The 19,636-nt window shown below is 38.5% G+C and overlaps 1 protein-coding gene across 1 annotated transcript in view; it reads left to right on the top strand.

Moving 5' to 3' along the window:
* grin2ab (glutamate receptor, ionotropic, N-methyl D-aspartate 2A, b) overlaps nucleotides 1-19,636 on the top strand; it is a 227,224-nt gene that overhangs the window by 31,892 nt on the left and 175,696 nt on the right. The window contains exons 3-4 of the mRNA XM_041785148.1: nucleotides 8,267-8,491; nucleotides 8,594-8,752. Of these exons, the coding sequence (XP_041641082.1) occupies nucleotides 8,267-8,491; nucleotides 8,594-8,752 (384 nt within the window). The remainder of the gene's footprint in view (nucleotides 1-8,266; nucleotides 8,492-8,593; nucleotides 8,753-19,636) is intronic.

Below are 19,636 nucleotides of genomic sequence, written 5' to 3'. Positions count from 1 at the left end.
TCACTCTCTGTTCCCCTACCGAGACCCTTCATCACAATAAATCCAAATATAAATTTATAAAGGTATTAATCTGTTTTTGCTTTAAAAAATCTGACACACACATTTGGTCTGTTAAATGTTAGATCTTTGTCATCTAAAGCTTCAGCAGTAAAAATATCACATAGCACATAATAATATTGATCTTCTATGTTTCCCTGAAACGTGGCTGTATCAGGAGGCCTTATTTGCGTAAATGGGACTTTGACACTGGTGGAAATGCAGGCAACAGGAACCAGTTAGTTTCTGGATGATAAGTATCTGGAACTAAAAGTTCTGGGTAGTTGTGGTCAAAAATCCCCTTAAGTTGTTCAGTTCCCAGTATGTTGTAGCTTAAAACTGGATGAACTGTTGTTTCTTTCCTGCTGAAAACACCTAATTTCCTGACGTGGCTATTCACAGTAAAAGCTTTCAAACAAGATGAGAGGTAGGGACTTTTATTGTGAAGAACTGGTCAGAAATGGCATGATTATCATTGAATAATCAGAGTTTAAGTGGAAACATATTAGCAGCAAGTTCATGAAGTTATAATGTTTACAAGGGCTTCTTTGAATCATCTTGGATCTAAAACAAGTGAGTCAGAAGTTGAAACACACCTTAGTGGTTCTCAGCAGCTGTAATTGAGATGTAAATCACTGCTGTGCTGAGCTTGAGATAAACCGAGTTGATCCATTCTTATTGATGGCCTGTGTCAAAGCCCCGGATATACCGACAGAGATGCTCTGCAAAGCCTACTCACTCACTCACTTAATGTTGCTGTTATTAGAGACATGAAACTTGAAGAGAGGATCATACAGGTTTATCTGTTTGCTGTGCTGTAAGTTAATAATAAACACCGACCCCGCTCTGACATGAGGAGGAGGAGGCAGAGCCGTTCAGTCTTGAGTGTGTAGGTCCGCCTCGCTCTGCTCTTTAAGTGTCAGAATGAAACATGCAGAGGAACGGCACTAAATTTGAGCGGTTGTCTGCCGCAAATCGCTCTTTTACACTGTTTTTATTGACCCGCCACCGGTGTTGAAAGATTGAGCTATTAGTACCATTTCTTTACTTGCATGTGCTGTACGACCAAACCGATAATGATGGTTTTGTAAAAAAATCAATTTAGTGTCAGTGATGGTGTTGATACTGGTTCACCACCCACCCCTTCTTGCCAGTGGTTTCATGTGATAGATAACATATGTGTAGCTTTGCAGTACAGATTGCTGCCATCAGGTAGTAAAGGTTGCTTATAATCACGAGATCAAGAATGGTTAATGGTCAAGTAAGGAGGGACAGCCCTAAGGAATGAATAGGAATGAAGTTTGTACTTTATATGGATCTTTACATTGGAATGTTCATCAGAAAAAAATGTATTTACATTTAATACAATTTCCACACTATAGAAAACAGGGATTTGTATCACGGTTTAACTGATTTACCTGGTGTGGTGGCAGTAAATATCAGAATTTACTCAGTCCTGCTGACCTCCTTGTCTCTGGTGTCAGATGAAGATGAACATGTTTTTAACTGTAACGTTGATTTTTGTGGTGTAAGCAAACAAGTAATGATGTGCCGTTCACAAACGAGTCTGCTCTACAAAATAGCTCTATGTGAGCCACAGTAGTTATCTTCCATTTGAGTGCCAGTTTCCTTTCCTCCATCCTTTGTTATTTGATGCACATTTAAAGAGTCAATCTGATACCAAATGCAGAGCCAAACAACCAACTCTACTGAGCTGAGCCAAAATATCTGGATCTCTAAAAGCGGTGGATTTCTGGTCACAAAGAGCGAGACTGGAGGTTGATGAGACGTACATCAACTGAAGAAACATAAGTAAGATCAGAGTTTAATGTCCTGAACCATTACAAAACTGTACTGAAGCAAACTGGACTACTTTATGGAAACGGACCGCACATGAGCCTCAATATTTCACTACTTTCAGGACACACAAGTAGCATAAGAATTAAGAATGTCTATATTATCAACCATATGCTTAGCATAGTCATGAACAGTTCGTGGCCTTTTTAGTAGCGTTTCTATATGTGGAAAGAACCTCTTGCCCCCCTAGGGGAATTCTCTGCTGGTGCATCATCTGCACATAACCTGTGGGGGCTTTGACTGTCCCTGATCAGTAACTAGAGATAACATATTCTCCACATTCTGATATCATTTCAAGTTGCTGCTTTGGTTAAGCCCTGCAAACTGACTGGTTTCAATTGGATTTTGCGCACTTAAACTACAAGAGTGGGCATCTGCTCTCTAAAGCCATTGCACTGCACAACTTGGTTTCAGCAGACAGCCTCTTCATGCTTTGCGACATTGGCTAAATTCCTCCTGGCTCTGATTGGATAAACACATGTCCCCCATAAAGCTTATTGGATCAATTACTACCGCTGTTTGAAGTCAAGATGCCAGACTAATCAGTCAAGATGACGGATTAAACGTCTGGACCCAGGCACAATATATTGGCTAAAATAAATGAGTGACAGAAACATGATTTACATGCTAATAGATGGTGAGAAGTAGGCTGTGCTGTAGGAGTTTGAGAGGTTTTAGTGGACATTTTGATTCCTGTTTTGTTCACTGTGGAAAACTAGTGAAGGAAAATGCAAACTTTTACCAGCTGCTCTCCAAGCCTCTAAAGTTGGCATGAGACAGTTTTGGGTGGAGTATGACTTTAACGTATTTTGGCGAAACAAAACCCACATAACTGAGAGCCTAATTTATGTTGTCATCTAGAGACACTTTGCAGAACTGCCTCATTGGCGATGAATGAAAGAAAAAAGTTGTGGACTGATAGATTTAAGCAATTACACCCACATAAAATTGAATTTAATTGGAGATAGGGCTAACATTGTTGAACCGAAAAAAATGTGCTTACATCCGAGGAAACTCACCCTGAGTTGAGTTACACTGAGCACAAAGACGTCCTCTGATTCATTGTCACTGAAGCAGCTGCAGGGCCTGTGAATGCCAACACCCATCAGAGCACCGGGTGCGTTGTTTCTAGCTTTGACAGAGACATGGTTTTCATAAATTGTGTTTTAACTTTAGAGAAGAAAATAAAGAGCATTTTTGGACAAGAATAGTTTGCTGCTTTAAGGCAAATATGTACAATGAAGGAAACTTGTAAAAATGAGGACAAATAAAAGCTCCCTTCAGTCTGTTTCATTGCTCCATATCAAAGAATAAATACGCCCTTATCCTTTAGTAGACATTTTTAGAGTAAAAACCCTTGAAGGGTTGGCAGGGCTCAAGAGAATTAGGCCACTGAATATTGCTGCATTATTAAAATCAAGCTTTTTTCAGTTTCGTAGAAATATTAGCATAAATGCTAATACAGAGGCAAACAGTAAACAGTTGCCCCTTATGACATCTCGTTCGGAAGCTAATCACAAGAGTCAGCGGAGAGGATTTTAAGCCTGAATGCAAATCGCACAAGACAGTGGGAACACTCAGTGACCCAAACTTCTCCAGCTACGTTGACCATTTTGGGAGCAGTGGCATAGCACACTCTGACTCCTAGTTATGTTAGCTCTGATGCTAACTCCAGGGAAAGTTAGTGTAATCTTGTCCCATTGGTTAGAGCTGACACTAATTCCCTGGGACAGGAGTGTAGCGGTGTGTGATTTAGCGGCGTATGCTAAGTGCTGCTGGAGCTGCAGGCTAGTCTGTGGGCACCAGGGCAGAGAGAGCAAGCTGGGAAAGTACTGACTTGACTAACTGGCCTGATTAGACCGGGTGTGAGATGACATGGATCAGATACACACACTAACCCGACCAGAAAGACAGATTGGTAGAATTAGAGAGGAAGAGAAATGCAATGCATGAAAAGGAAATGAATAGGTAAAGATGATTAGCATTCACAGATGCAAAGTGAAAAAAAAAATGAGGTGAGGCAAGGATGAAGAGATGCAGAGACAGTGGGTTAATTTGGTGAACGTGATGTTTCCTCCTGGGGTGTTTTTCAGCTCTGCTGGACTGTGGTGGTGTAAGAAATTGGCTGAGATGCAACGTAGCATTCGCATCATGGTTTCATTAGTTCTCATTCAGCCCAAGGCATTTCACACTGCATTTCCTCTACTCATCTGCTTCCTTTAGATCTGCACATATTACAGGAAAGGTAACACAGACACAGCTGAACTGGGAACAGGAACTGAAACGCGAGACTCTACTGTATCAGACTGGAACTTGGTTAGAATATAAAGTGGAAATAAATGTTATTTTTCATCTCTGTGAATGTTATTGATTGATGCAGACACTTTTGTGCCTTTAGCGATTTGGAATGTTTTTTCCTCATACCCCCACGTCTGGGGTAAAATCAGATTACATTTATTTCAGGGTTATTTTATCCATTAATAGCTGGCACTTTACTCCGAACACTGCCTACAGGCATAGATTATGTTGAAATAAAGGCAGACAGTGGAAGAGAGATTTAGGGCGTCTCGTGAAGGCTGATTAGCGCTTTAACAAAAATAAAGTTGGGTTTAACCCTGCTCTCTTAATGGTTGCCCACTTTGAAACAGCATTTTGAGCAGCTGAGGACAGAAAGAGGACAGTAAACTCCCAGCCACTTGATCTTATCTAGTTATCTTTGGTTTTGCACTTGAGACTTGCTCGAATAATTACATTCAAGTCACACAGCCAAGTCACACTGTTTATATCAAAGACAAATACAAGCCCATCTCTGAGAACCCCGGCGGGTCGTTTTACACCACTTACTGCGTTTATGAAGACATGGTCAGAATACACAAGCCGCTCAGATAGAGGTGGATTGCAATATATTCTGTCCACAACACCGTTAAGTAGATCTTCTACTTGTTTCACAAGGTGTGACCCAATTTCCTCCAACAAACAAAAATGTCAAGAAGGTACAGCTCTTGTGGGTTTTGTAGGAGGCAGGGCAAACATTGATTTCATTTCTTAAAAAGGAGGAAATATTTAAAGGAGGGAATTACAAAGATGTATATTTAGAAAATAGTGAAATTTAATCTTGGCTTTACACAGTGCTGTCTTCCTATTAATTAGTCATGTAAACATAGCATAAAGGAAGTTATATTTTTGCCACGTCTTCCTATGTTTTAACATGACACACCAGATAAACTATTACACATATCTACTGCATGGGATATATTTCACATCCATCGAGTAAACAGCCCATTAATGGTGTTTGAAAAAGGCAGAAAAAAATCTTAGAGGGTGATTTGAAAAACAATGTCTGTCAGACTCAGTACTAACCAATCATAGTGACACAACTTATAGTTGGCATCAAGGTCATTATAGTTAACTAAAACTAAATAGCTATAACTAAAATGTAAACATCCTTTTAGTTAACTGAAACTAAATAATAAACTAAGCTCTACAAAAAATTTAAACGAATTAAAATGTAATTCTGTGTTGACAAAACTGACTAAAGTTAAATAAAATTAAAGGTAAAAAATCCTTAGTTTTAGTCTTTGACAGCAGCTTGACTGACATAAAAAGATATCCCAGATATCCCATATTTCAGAAAAATCCAACAGTAAAACAAAAACAAAAAAAGTAAAATAAAGCATTATGAGAGTTGAGAGTTGACAAACCAGAAGTCAAAATTAATTAAAACTAAACTGAAATTTAAAATAAAAGGTAATTAAATAAAAATGAAAATCATAGGAAAATTCCAAAACTATTATAACCTTGGTAGGCATATTATGCCTTGAAGAGTAAACTACAGTGCTTAACAAATTTATTAGACCACCTGTCATATTTGTCTCAGAGACCATCCAGCATCATGAAGTGCTTTAATGCGGACTCTTTCATTTTCACTGAGCTCTAAGCGTTTTACCATTTTGAACAGGAATGAGGAATTTCAAATTGAATTCACCCAAATTTGAGCCGGCTCACTGGGCTTCTCTGAGAAGTCAGAAAATTAATCAAGCATAACATTCAACAACTAAAACAAACTTTTCTGTTCAGGAATGTAGGTAAATAACTAAAATTTGACATCAAGAAATAATAATGTGCTTTTCTATTTTTCAGTTTTTTTGTAAATCAGTTAATTTGAAAATTCATGGATAACAATAATAATTATATTTTAGCATTAAAAATATCATTTTGGTTAAAGAGCTTCTACATATTGGTGTATTAACCATTGCAGAAACATATAAAATGATTTTGGTAATTACCAATGCTGTTAATTGAGGACAGCTGTGGCATAAACCTTATCTTGGGCGGTGGTCTAATAAATTTGTTAAGCACTGTACATAACCAGAGCTCGACAAGCAGCAGCTATCGCTCTTTACTATTGAACTCAAATTAACCAAACAGAAACATCCTTCCACTAGGAAATACTTTCAGAGCAGTTATTTGCTAAAGAAATATTGTCAAGCTCTGATAAAACTGCAAGTGGGGCCAAACGATTGTGAAAAAATATCTAATTGTGATTGTTTTGACTCATTGCAAATTTGATATGAATTGATGCATTGATGGAAACGATAACTTTCCATGTCATCCTCATTATGATTAAGAAAATATACAAAAATAAGGACAGTAGCATTTTTCCTGGAAAATTTTCTAATGAAACATTGACAGTTGAATGTTTGCATGGTATGTTGATTATAACATCTCTACAGCAAAAAAAAGGATTGAAGTGGTATTTTGACACATTTCAGGTTGAAGAAAACCTTCCTCTATTTAAAAACTGGGTAAACACTTTATTTGAAGGAGTATGCCCTAGACTGACATGACACTGACATAATCAAGACATGACACCTGCCATTCACATGAATGGGGCTTTATGAATATTTGTAGATGTCATAGGTGTCATTCGGTCAATTATGTCACCTTCAGTGCAAAGTTGACATTGTTTGATCCCTTTTTGCCTCTTTGCACAGTAAGGTAGGGCCGTGGCCAGCTGTCTTAGCCAGGCATAAATACTCGGGGCAATAGAGGAGAATAGGATGACATCCAGTTTTTACTTATGTAAAAAGGAAACAAAGCTGAAGGGCAACCACACAGGGTGCAAGGTGCACTAAAAACCTCCCCTCTTCATTTGGGATGTCCGCTGGTGTAGTGGTGTGTGGGTATGATTTTAATTTATTGCATTAAAGGTGACATAGTTGTCGAATGATGCTTAATGATAACAACCATAAACGTTCATAAAGCCTCGTTTATTCACAGGTGTTGTCATGATTATGACAGTGTCATGAAAGTCTTATGCATACCCCTTCAAATAAAGTGTTACTGAAAGTTGCTCGGGACATATTGCTATTTAATCTTGCTCAGCCTTAGCTTGCAGTAGAACTAAACGAACCCAAAGCTACAGCTACAGCATCAGTCTCCTCAAATGACACTGATTGGCCCTTTCCTTTTCCAGACTATTGCACCTTTCATGGGACCAAAGGACACTTTACAAGAAAGACAGAAGGCATGCCACAACACAATGAGCAGTTCAGACAAGAAAACAAGTTATGAGTGTTTTGGGGAGACAGGGAGAGATTGTGGGGAACAGGTGATGCTCGAGCTTTTAAACATGTATAATGAAGGAGCATTGCAGATGTTTGTAGGGAGGCTGTGCCGTATTGCGAAGGCCCTGATGAAGTTAAACTTTTTTTGTCTATTATATTATTTTTTTAGCACATTTTTTGTCTTTATTTGATACTACAGCTATAGAGAAACAGGAAACATAGGGATGGAGGATGGTGGAAGACATGCAAGAAGCTTGATGAATGGGAATCGATCCCATGAGGACTATAGCCTCTGCTTGTGGATGCCTGCTCTACTCACTCAGCTACACCAGAACCCTAAATTAAATACATTTAAACATGTTGAAAGCTTGTAATCCTTGACTCTTTTTTGACACTTTTTAAGCTCTTTATAAAATGATGAGTGTAAGTATTTTTTATCTAGACAGTTCTCAACACACCTGACAGCACATGGTATAGGGGAAGAAGCTGCGTTGGGTTCATGCCTTTATCCAAAGTCAGCAACCTGCCGGTCTGACCATCAAAAACAATGACAGGAGGAATAGGGCAGAGAAGTGCCAATATGCTGGTCCACATATATAAGTCTCAAATGTACTGTTGCAGACTGCTGAGAGCAGTCATAAAGTGTCAAGGTAAAGAAAATATTGTTGCAGCCTTAGTTTATGAGCTTTATAAAATAAATCCAGGATTGAAATCATCTGTTTTTATAAAGCATCCTGTCACAGATTCACCACAGGGTGGTTCTTTGGGTTTATTTCTTGTGCCTCTGTGTTTATTTGTGTTTTTAGGGTATGATGGGTGTAGTGGGCTGGATGCTGCTCCTACTCTCCCAGATGATGGCTCCAGTGGCGTCCCAGAAGCCTCCAGGGCTCAGTGTGGGTGTGATAATGGGCCAGACGCGCCACTATTCAGATCAGGAGCTCCGGCCACCCCGGCGCCCTGATGACGCTCTTGATGTCTCTGTGGTAATACTGAGGATCAACCAGACGGACCCTAAGTCTGTGATTACACAGGTAAGAGAAGCTGACTTCATTTTCCTCCCTCATACATATGCTATCCATCAAACAAGAACAGAGTCTTCTTTGACACCTGTGTTTGTCTCTCTGTGCCCAAAGGTGTGTGAGCTTTTATCACGCACTCGTCTCCATGGCATTGTGTTTGCTGATGGCACCGATCAGGAGGCCATCGCTCAGATCCTTGACTTCCTCTCCGTCCAGACGCAGCTTCCAGTCCTGGGAGTCCACGGAGGCTCTTCTATGATCATGGCTGACAAGGTAAGTGACTGTGACGCAAAAAACAAACACCTGTTTTTGGGAATGCATAATGATTGTGTTGTTGAGATTAGGGAGGTGTAATCCCTTCTGTCAGACACCTTTGACTGTTAAGGGATGATTCTTTTCAACCTGTTCATTCTCCTGATGTCCTTGTACGTTTGCTATTAGATTTCTGGCTTGGTATTCAGAACATCACATCACCTACAAATGCAGCTCATAATTGAACGTAATGTGTTTGGTTGAATAATATTCCATAAATCAAACAAAATCTGTATATGTTTTACAGACTTTTAATTCATAGAGAGATTGCATAAGTTCTCATCTGGTTGAAATAAGAAATCATTAATCAGCTTTTGATTAATGTTACATTTGGCCTCCTGTGACTTACTTGAAGCTCTTTGAAAAGTGGATATTTTGAGGTTTTCTGGGTTAAGGATGGACATGGTTTTCTTGCGTCATATAGAAACTGTCCGAGGATGTTGTAGTCAGCATGTTAGAGATTAGAGAATTCCACATAAGAAGGATTTTTGAAGCTTGTTTGTGATATAAAGGCTGCTCTGTCAGATTATTTTTTATTTTAGCCCAGAGGAGAAACAGTACTGATTGATGGCTTTTATCACTCACTCTAATAAATTCACTGTTGATGAGCCTTACAGAGGTTGCATAGAGCATACTTTACAGTACAAGATTAATAAGGTCAGTAGAATACTTTGCAGAGAATGTGCAGCAGTCTCTGGTACATCATTTCTATTTTAAAAGATGATCAAGCATTGTTTCAATATGTAATAATGCATTTTCTGCTTTGTCTAAAAACTGGGGTATGTGATGCCAAAAAAAAGAGAGAAAGAAATCCTGGGCTGTGTGTAGTTGTTTCACGTCTAGTGCACAGTGGGATGCCAGAAAAATAAGATTCCTTGTTCATAAAAAGAGAAGAAAAAAAGGAGAAGATATCCTCTAAGATTGTATTTTTTTGTTTTATTTTGGTGTGATGCTCAGTGCAGAGTTAGGGATGTACATGTCTTTCTTAGCGCAATTCTCTTTCTGCGACTGACTCTGTAGACCTCGCTGACTGACAGGCAGACTGAGGAAGCTTTGATAAAAACACAACTGGTTCTTTAGCTTTAAATCTCTCAGGGCACCGCAGCCAAAAACACAGGAACCAATAACTGCTGCAATACGGCAGCCTTTTGAAGTACAACTTGATGGGGGATGCAGTGTTTGTGTGAGTATGTGTGCAAGAAAAGACAAGAAAGGAAACAGAGGAAGGTAAGAGAGGCAGCAAGAGTTTACTCAAATGTTAGGGGAGTTGGGTTGCAACATGAAGGTCACTGGCTTAAATCCCCCACTGAGTTTATAATGATAGTGAAAATAAATAAAATGCACTCAATCGGTGCTGTTGATGTGCCATTAAACGAGGTACTTAACCCCCAGCTGCTCTAATTGAAGTGCATGGTGGCCAAAAGTACAAGTGTGCGGCCGTTCTTGGCAGCTCCCAGGTGTGAGCGTGTGTACCCTGTAACTATGCGGCCCCCCCACGAGTGCTCCTGCACCCCCAGCCTGGAGATAAAAAATGTCTGCCTGTCTAGTTTGAATCAAGGGCAAAAGCTGCACTCTGGTATGGATGCTCGGTGAGTCAGTAAATCACTGGAAAGCATTGCTGGTATTTTTTTTCTGAAGTTCTGATGTGTTTGGTCGTTTACTTCTCATTTATCTGCAGCTGCCAGAAGGACAGAGTTCAGACGTGGGGGAAAGGTGTGAGAGGATAGTGAAGATTTTCTTTACTGTGTTCTGGGTTTATATTCTTGAAGAGTTAATTTATTTATATATATGAACGACTAAAAGATGAGGTTGGCTTAAAATCTCCTCTTTATTGATTAAACATTACTTGAAAAAAATCGGTCTGTTCAAGCCATTTGGATCATAGTCCACGTTTGGAAACGTGTTTTAGTGGATGATGGAAGACATTTAAGTAGATAATTAAGATTAATTAAAGACCCTGTAAAGTTAAATCCAACATTTGTGTGTTAACACTCTACATTTGTTGGAATATGGTTGCTGTAACATGTGAGAACACTGAGATCTACATGTGACTAAATTTTGGATTTAGATTTTTTGAAAGTTTTTCACCCCTTTCCTGGCTTGGTTTCATTTGGGCAGGGCAAATATGTAGGCTGGCCACATCATCAGCCCACATTGGGGAATAACCCTGCCCCTCTAACGATACAATGATATAAAATTGACGAACAGTTCACGTCACTACAATCTGTTGTTAGCCGATGTCACTGCTCTCATTTAAAGTTAACAGTCAGTTACATGCTGTGTTTTTGTTCATTGTAAAGTAAATTTCCCAAATCTATCAGCCACAGTGGCCTTTGGATCAATTAAAGCATCATAACAGCGATTTGAGCCAGAAAACAAACTTTGTCTATGCTCTGGCACAGAGCTGGGCAGCTGCTCTTTGAACAAAGGACAGACTAAATGTTGGAGTGCTTGTCTATTTTTCACTTGAACCAGAAGCAGCAGAAACAAACATCTTACCTGCTTAAGTTTTGTTTTAATCCATGTTTCCTTGTCTTTAGTCCTGGATGATTAAAAGAAGCTGACTGTGGCTTTGTCTCTGTCAAAGCAGCAACAGCTCAATCCCTCCTGCCTGTTAGCATCGTGTTGCTTAAGTTTAGCAAAGTATCCAGTGACAGCAATGTTCTGTTCCTGCCGCAATAAAAGCCTATTTTCAGTAGCAACTTAACAACAAAGACATCTCATAAACAGGATAGACTTAACTTCATATAACTCAGAAAATGAGATGTAAGGCATACCTGAAGAGTTAAATATAGAATGAGAAAATGAAACTGAGACCTTTCAGCTCTAAACTGTTTCTGACATGAATGTGTTTGTTTCTCTGGTGGCTGACAAGTCCAATAGAGCAGACTGATGATTCCTAAATTCAGGTTGCAGCTTTTATTTACATTCTGAGAAGATCTTATGTCTTGTGGGTGTGGTTTCAGCTCATTCAACGGATTCGCCCACACCATCTTGGAACAGATTTTACTGCCTCATTTTTCATGTTTTTGAAGCATAATTTGATAAACTTGAAGATTTTTTTGACTGAAATTTAGCCTGGTGGTTCATAACACAGTGGCCTGTCATACAATAGACATGAATACAGATTTATTATCAGGGTCTTTACATTAATAAAATTACTTATGGGGGAAATTACCTTAAAGGGCTTTATGTTTTTAGTTAAATGATTGGTTGGAGGGCGTAATTTTTAAACATTTTCATTCAATAACTATAGAGGGCAGGTCACGTAGGTGGGAATTAGGAGGACTTCTTCGTTCTTGTGGAGTAGGTGGGAGCTTCATGCTGAATATTTTTTTTTTTATTGTGTTTAAAGTTATTTTTAGTAAAACTTAGTTTTAAATGTTGCCACAAAGGATGTGGAAACTGGACTCAAATAAATGGAAGATGAAGTCAACAGATCTGTGAGTAATTTATTTGTGGACAAGCTTCAGAAATAAGCATCACGTTCTCTCCTACCACCAGAGTGACATTTAAATCTGTTTTAGAAAAATGTCTCCACAGTCTGTGCCACATTCAGAACTTTTTTAAGCCCATGAAAGTAGTTCCCTTGATCAGATAAACATGAATTAATTCCAGCATTATTCAAATATCAAGGATTCATTTAGGATATGCCCTCATTTTAACGATGTCAAGACAACAATTAACATAATAAATGCACACAAAAACAGATAATGAGAAAACAGAAAACAACAGAACATGTTCAAAGGCTACTATGAGAATTAGAGTTTTCCTCTGTATTGGTAGGTGGCCACAAACGCATAATGAACTCTACAGAATATTTGAAGTGATTTATCAAAACATGGCACAGACTCAGTGGACCCCTCTGGGCTAGACTTCCTTCTGTCCAACTAATTATCTCAAAACTGACTATGGCTGACTTCATAATTTACACCACGGTCCTGACAAACCTGGCGGTGTGTGTTCCTGATTTTCTCAGTGTTAAATCTGATGTGATGGAGGATTTGTTAGGTCATTGGTCCCCAACCTGGGGAGATTCCGGACCCCAGATCTCAGTGGGGCACAAAGCTTTGTCTACTCTGTGGTTGTCAAGTTAGATTTGCACATATTAACTCAAATCAGGATAAAACACTTAATAGATTGTGCATACAAGGCACTTTTGCTAAGAAAAGCATAAGTAGACTTATTTTCCTGGGGCTTTATCAATTAAACAATATAGATGTTGATTTTTGACAGCAGTGTCTCCATTTTTAACCAGTGAGTCTTGGAGGTGGCTTAGCTTTTGTCAGATACAAGCAGGGGATCTCCAGGGAAAACAGGCTGAGCTGCGTAAGGTGGTGATGAAACTGACTGAAATTAGCACTGATACCTCTTTGTGACCTGTGAAAGCAAATAAGACCATCAGAACTAAGAATGACTGGTATGGGTTTCTAAAAATGCCTAAAACTTCTGCTGCAGGGTAGGTCAAACCAAGTGGGGAAATGCAAGCTTGTTTCGCATTTAGGATATGCTAAAACCTAAATTGAAACAAAGTGGGAGTCCCTCACATGAGCTTTAATTTAAATATCAAGAGAAAAACACACATTACATCCAACAAGATTCTCAGAAACCAGAGAATTTTAAATTTATTGTAAAACCCCTAAACCCATTCAGCAAGGGTTTCCATTGTTGCTTTGGTTGGAAGGATATATGTACATAAATACTGAGGACATTCCTGCATATCACACTGTGAGCCAGAGATGCAGGCAGCTTTGGGGTCGTGTCAGCATGACCCATGTGCAATAGCTATTGTCCTCGATGTGGGCTGCCAAGGTTCAAATTTGGCCTGCGGCTTCTTTTCCCCACGTCATTCCCTACTCTCCTTCTCGCCAGTTTCAGAGCCACTGTCCTTTGTGAATAAAGGCATAAAGCCTGAAAATAAATGTAAAAAAAATACAAGGTGGCTGCCTCCAGCATATTTTGTACTTGCCCTTGTCAAAGTCTGACAAGTATTTTCATTTATAATACTTTTGTCCAAGGTCAGCACTGGGTGAATTTGTCATTTCCAAATGCAATTACAGAATAATGCTGACATGGTGGAGGCGCTATATTGTAATCTGTTCAATGCACAATGGAAAATGCGCTGCCTAAATTGCCAGAGAGGAAAAAAGGTGACAGAAGACGAAGCTTAAAGTCTTGTGTGGATAGCAGAGTTTCTGCTCTACAGTCAACAACAGTGGATGTGTAGGAATTTCACAAATACATTATATAGCTTCCACTAAACTGAACCTGCCAGTATTATGTCTGAGAATTAAAATGTCAGCTGCTACGTGGAGCTCGGACCAAATGTTGTGAGAGTTATGCAGAGGAACAACAAAATAGAAACAAGATATTTAGTCATGAAGATCAAATGCCTATCCACATTTATGTCCATGTTCAGATTCTGTGAAGCTTTCGTTCTCTCTGCAGTTACACCTGTGTAACATGTTGAATTATTATTTATTTAATAGGGATCAAAACTAACCTTGCAAAGCAGTAGATACGCCTGTTTCCATGTTTCTCACTGGGGAATCCATCTTGCAAAGCTCCCATCTGAACCATTTGGGCCCAGTTAGAAAGTGACAGGACCAATCAGCAATGAGAGGCAGTACCTTCGGGTGCGGTGGAGTCGTGACATAAGCAAGCAGCAACAAGAGGCCGGTGCAATTAAGGCAGAAGACATTAGCGTGGATGCTGCTAAAGCGCCAGTTTTATCAGAACTTGACAACATTTCTTTGTTAAATCTCTATTAACTAATATTCATTTGCCTTACATCTGTTTTACAGCGTGTTATCATGTGATATTGAAAGCTTTAAGATGCTGAGGTGTTGCATAGGAATATGTGTTTATAATAAACACATACACAAAGTAAAGGCTCATTATTAACAACAAAACCTGCCAGAGGGGCAGAGAGAGATTGAGTGTGTGCATTTTTTCCACAACTTTATTCATAGCTTTCATAATTTCCAAACAAAGATATTTTTCCTACAAAGGTAAAGTTTTAACATCCCATAGCCTCCTACCAGCTCCAAGATATTCACAGATTAACAGAAAAGGAATAATAAATAAATAAATAAATGACCATAATATTTATAGTACAGCAAAAACACATTTTACAAAAAGGGGTATAGAAAACAATGAAAAAACCCACAAACAAAACTAGATTAAAATAATAATCAATTGATAAACAAACACAATTAAAAAAAATGTACAAAAGTGTGTGTGTGGCCACCAACAAGCTGCCCTTGTAGATAAAATTGGAATATAATATTTTACAGCTGTTCCAACAGATACGAGAGGAAAAGACGCCATACACAGTTAAACTTGTCCTTTTTTCTAGCTTCAGGTTGTATAGTGCATCCCTGACCCAGTATTGGGTCTGTAAATTACGTTCACATTTGTGCAGGCAGGATAAAATCGACAGGCCAAACGTGTTCCCCAGGACTGAGGTTAAGTTTTTTTGGGTTTTGTTTATAATCAACTAACATACAGAGAAATGTTTCCTAGTACAACATCAAACATCAAAAGTTACATTTTCTATTATGTTCAAATCTGGATTATGATCAGATGGAGAATGAGACCTCTCCCTCTGTCTTTTATGGGTTTCACCAGACTACCATGTGAATGATGAAATTTGATGTTCATGCAGGAAGCACCAGTCATTTAATATTAAAAAATATGTTTCCTTTTTACAAAAAAAAAAAGATTTCATTACAAATTGATGCATAAAAATACAGCAGGATACAAGAAATACGGCTTCTGACCATCAAAATCCTCTATTCTAAGAATTCCTAATATAGTCCTGTGCTGCTTGTAAAATGTGTTTGGTTAAGCCATTCTGTACAACGTGCATATGCATTTGTGCACACAGTAAGGAAAGTACCTCAGCTTCATTAATTCCTAATATAGTCCTGTGCTGCTTGTAAAATGTGTTTGGTTAAGCCATTCTGTACAACGTGCATATGCATTTGTGCACACAGTAAGGAAAGTACCTCAGCTTCATTTTCAGCCAGGGTAAATCCTGATTGCATTTCTTTGTCTGTTCAATGACTTATTGATTAACCATGTATCTCTGGCTGGTTGTCTGTTGCTTTTATACCTGCTGTCTGTGGTGCAGATCTTATCTCAGTGATTTCAGAGTTTATGAATGACATGCACATGACAATAGTGTAATAGTCATGATAAAGAAGACCAACCCCTGTATTTGACTCTAGAAATCCTGTCTCCATGCAGCACTTCTTGGCTGGTTGTCTGTTGCTTTTATACCTGCTGTCTGTGGTGCAGTGGTAATCTGGAGGATTGAAAGAAATCCCAGTGGGCTACTAACAATTCAGCCTGATTACTGTGGGCTAACAAACAATATTGTGCTTTCTGCTGCCTGTGCGTGCAGAGTCTTTTGCTCTTTATCTCTTCTTACACACCCATATGTTCTCTTAATGTCACCATCAAGTCTATAGTCTGAGAGTGAAAGATGAGCGGCTCATCCCCTGTTACCGTGGTTATCCTGGCTCAGACCAGTTGTAGTCTACACATCATGTTTTAGATAGAGAAGAGAAAAACAGAAGGAGGAATATGGTGCCAAGAAAATGCAGAAAAAAAACTTGAGCAGGCAGGCAAGTGCTCTAAAATAATGGATATACATGGAGGTGGGCAGTGCAAGTGTGAAATACTTGGTGTTAAAGCAGCATTAAGCTGCCAAATGCAAACTTCCCTGTCATGATTATGTCACATTTCAAGGGAAGGCTTTCTTTAGTTGTCATTTTTATCAGTAGCTGGCTGCTTAGCATCACACTCCATCACTGAAACAGATGCAGGCATCCTCCAAAAACTGTGATAAACAAGGCTGTGGACACAGTAACTTACTGCAACAGCTTCTTTTTTATATATATATAAAACAGACACTTTTTATTTGTCAAGTTTAGACACAGTGTGACTTCTCTGCTTGTTTTTCACACAAACTAGAATATTTTTCAAACAGAGTGGTTTGTTGTGTAGTTGTTTGTGGTTTGCTTCCAATTACCAGGGCTGGATTTGGCAGATTTTTGTCAGCCCTAGAGGGGTTTTAGCTTTGTAGTCAACTTTTTGACTGTTAGCATTCCTCTGCCTTATCAAACCACCCATATAGATATTTCCATCATTTAAAATGTGTAATATATTGATTTATTTCATCGAAGAAATAGCTTTACACCTTTAAAGAGCAGCCTCCCAATTCCAACCCTCACAACCAGTACAGTAACACCATCTTTATCCCCTGGGCTGAAATTAAGTCCCTCTCAAGTCGTCACATGCTGCAGACCACATTGCAGTTCACATGAAGTAGACCCCAGACCCCTCCATAACCAGCTTTCACAGATGTTTAGCATAAACAGTCTTGGGGGGAGAAATGACTTCTTTTTGTGCTTGGTGTATAAATGTCCTTGACTCACCTCCACAAATAACCGCACATGCACACACTCACAATTCCTTATTGCGTTCGGAATACATTGATAAATAAAAGAAAGGAATAAATCTACTGGAGAAACTTTAATTTTTCTGGTAAAATTAGATTAGCAACAGCATTCTCAAAAGACAACTCACTACAGTAAAGATACGACTCCTCAGGTTAGACCTTCAGAATAAACTAGTCAAGTTAGTTGTCACGTTCAGGTAAAAACTCAAAACAAAAGGTGAAGGGCCCAAATGCAGATAACTGAAATGACTGATTTAATTAACAAACAAAAGAACTTACTCAAATTAAATCCAGGAAAACCAAACAACAAGAGTCCATGAAACAACGAAAAATCCACAAGGAGGCACGAGGAAAATCACTGAGAGTAACATGAGGAGTACAGGCACAGAAGACATTTGACGAACTGACAAAGGACTGCGAGAAACACAGAACCTAAATACACAGGGAGTGATTAGACAAGGAGAGACAGTTGTGGGTAACAAGACACAGGGGAAACTAGCGAGGGTAATCACTAAGGCAAGAAGCAAAACTGGAATCACACACAAAGGGAAGGCAACTACACAAAAAAACAGGAAACATGGAACACTTCACAATACACAAGAACACTGGACCAGGGGAAAAATCAAACATGAGACACCTGGAGGGAGCAAGGAAGGAAATACAAACACAGGGAGTAACACTAAACATGAAACACAGAGAGTAAACTAAACATGAAACATGGGGAGTAACACTAAACATGAAACACGGAGAGTAAACTAAACATGAACACAGGGAGTAACACTAAACTTGAAACACAGAGAGTAAACTAAACATGAAACACGGGGAGTAACACTAAACATGAAACACGGAGAGTAAACTAAACATGAACACAGGGAGTAACACTAAACTTGAAACACAGAGAGTAAACTAAACATGAACACAGGGAGTAACACTAAACATGAAACACGGAGAGTAAACTAAACATGAACACAGGGAGTAACACTAAACTTGAAACACAGAGAGTAAACTAAACATGAAACACGGGGAGTAACACTAAACATGAAACACGGAGAGTAAACTAAACATGACACATGGGGAGTAACACTAAACATGAAACACAGAGAGTAAACTAAACATTAAACACGGGGAGTAACACTTAACATGAAACACAGAGAATAAACTAAACATGAAACACAGAGAGTAAACTAAACATGAAACACGGGGAGTAACACTAAACATGAAACACGGAGAGTAAACTAAACATGACACATGGGGAGTAACACTAAACATGAAACACAGAGAGTAAACTAAACATTAAACACGGGGAGTAACACTTAACATGAAACACAGAGAATAAACTAAACATGAAACACAGAGAGTAAACTAAACATTAAACACAGGGAGGAACTAAACATGAAGCACAGGGAATAAACTAACCGTGAAACAGAAGGAGTCAAACTAAACACTAGAACATGATCTAACATAAAGCACAAAATACACAGAAACACAAGGGATCAAGAACTAAACACTAAATAACCTGAATTACACAGAATAAACACAGGAAAAACACTAGAAATCAGAACAGAGATCATGACATTAGTAGTATTAATCAAAGGTGTCAAAAGTATTCACATTCATTACTCAGGAAGCAGTATAGGTACTAGGGTTTAAAAAGACTTCTGTAGAAGTTGAAGTATCAACTCAAACTTTTTACTCAAGTAAAAGTTTAAAAGTACTGGTTTCAAAACTACTTAGAGTATAAAAGTAAAAGTAATATTAGGGGGACAAAATGCCATTAAGGACAAAAGCTTAGGCCGCTTCACAGGGGCCGCTGCTACTACAGTAGCAAAGATGGACATAGGTGTGTTTTGGTACTGTAGAAAATGCAAGATGGAAGAATCCAAGATGGCAGAGTTTGTGGAGGGGACGAATAAAGGCTTATTCTTAGTTAATAAATAAATAAATATATATATGTATATACAGTGCTTAACAAATTTATTAACCCCTACCAGAGTAAGGTTTATGCCACAGCTGTCCTAAATTAACAGCATTGGTAATTACCAAAATCATTTTTTGATGTTTCTGCAATGGTTAATACACCAATATGTAGAAGCTCATTAACCCAAATGATACCCAAATTCATGGATAACAATAATAATTATATTATTGTTATCCATGAATTTTCAAATTTACTGATTTACAAAAATACTGAAAAAATAGTAAAGCACATTATTATTTCTTGATTAATATGTCAAATTTTAGTTATTTACTTGCATTCCTGAAAAGAAAAGTTAGTTTCAGTGGTTGAATGTTATGCTTGATTAATTTTCTGACTTCTCAGAGAAGCCCAGTGAGCCGGCTCAAATTTGGGTGAATTCAGTTTGAAATTCCTCATTCCT

This window comes from Cheilinus undulatus, linkage group 4, assembly GCF_018320785.1.
Source record: "Cheilinus undulatus linkage group 4, ASM1832078v1, whole genome shotgun sequence".
In the NCBI taxonomy this organism is placed as follows: Eukaryota; Metazoa; Chordata; class Actinopteri; order Labriformes; family Labridae; genus Cheilinus; species Cheilinus undulatus.
The sequence above is the reverse complement of the archived record's forward strand: the minus strand, read 5'-3'. Positions and strand labels throughout refer to the sequence as shown.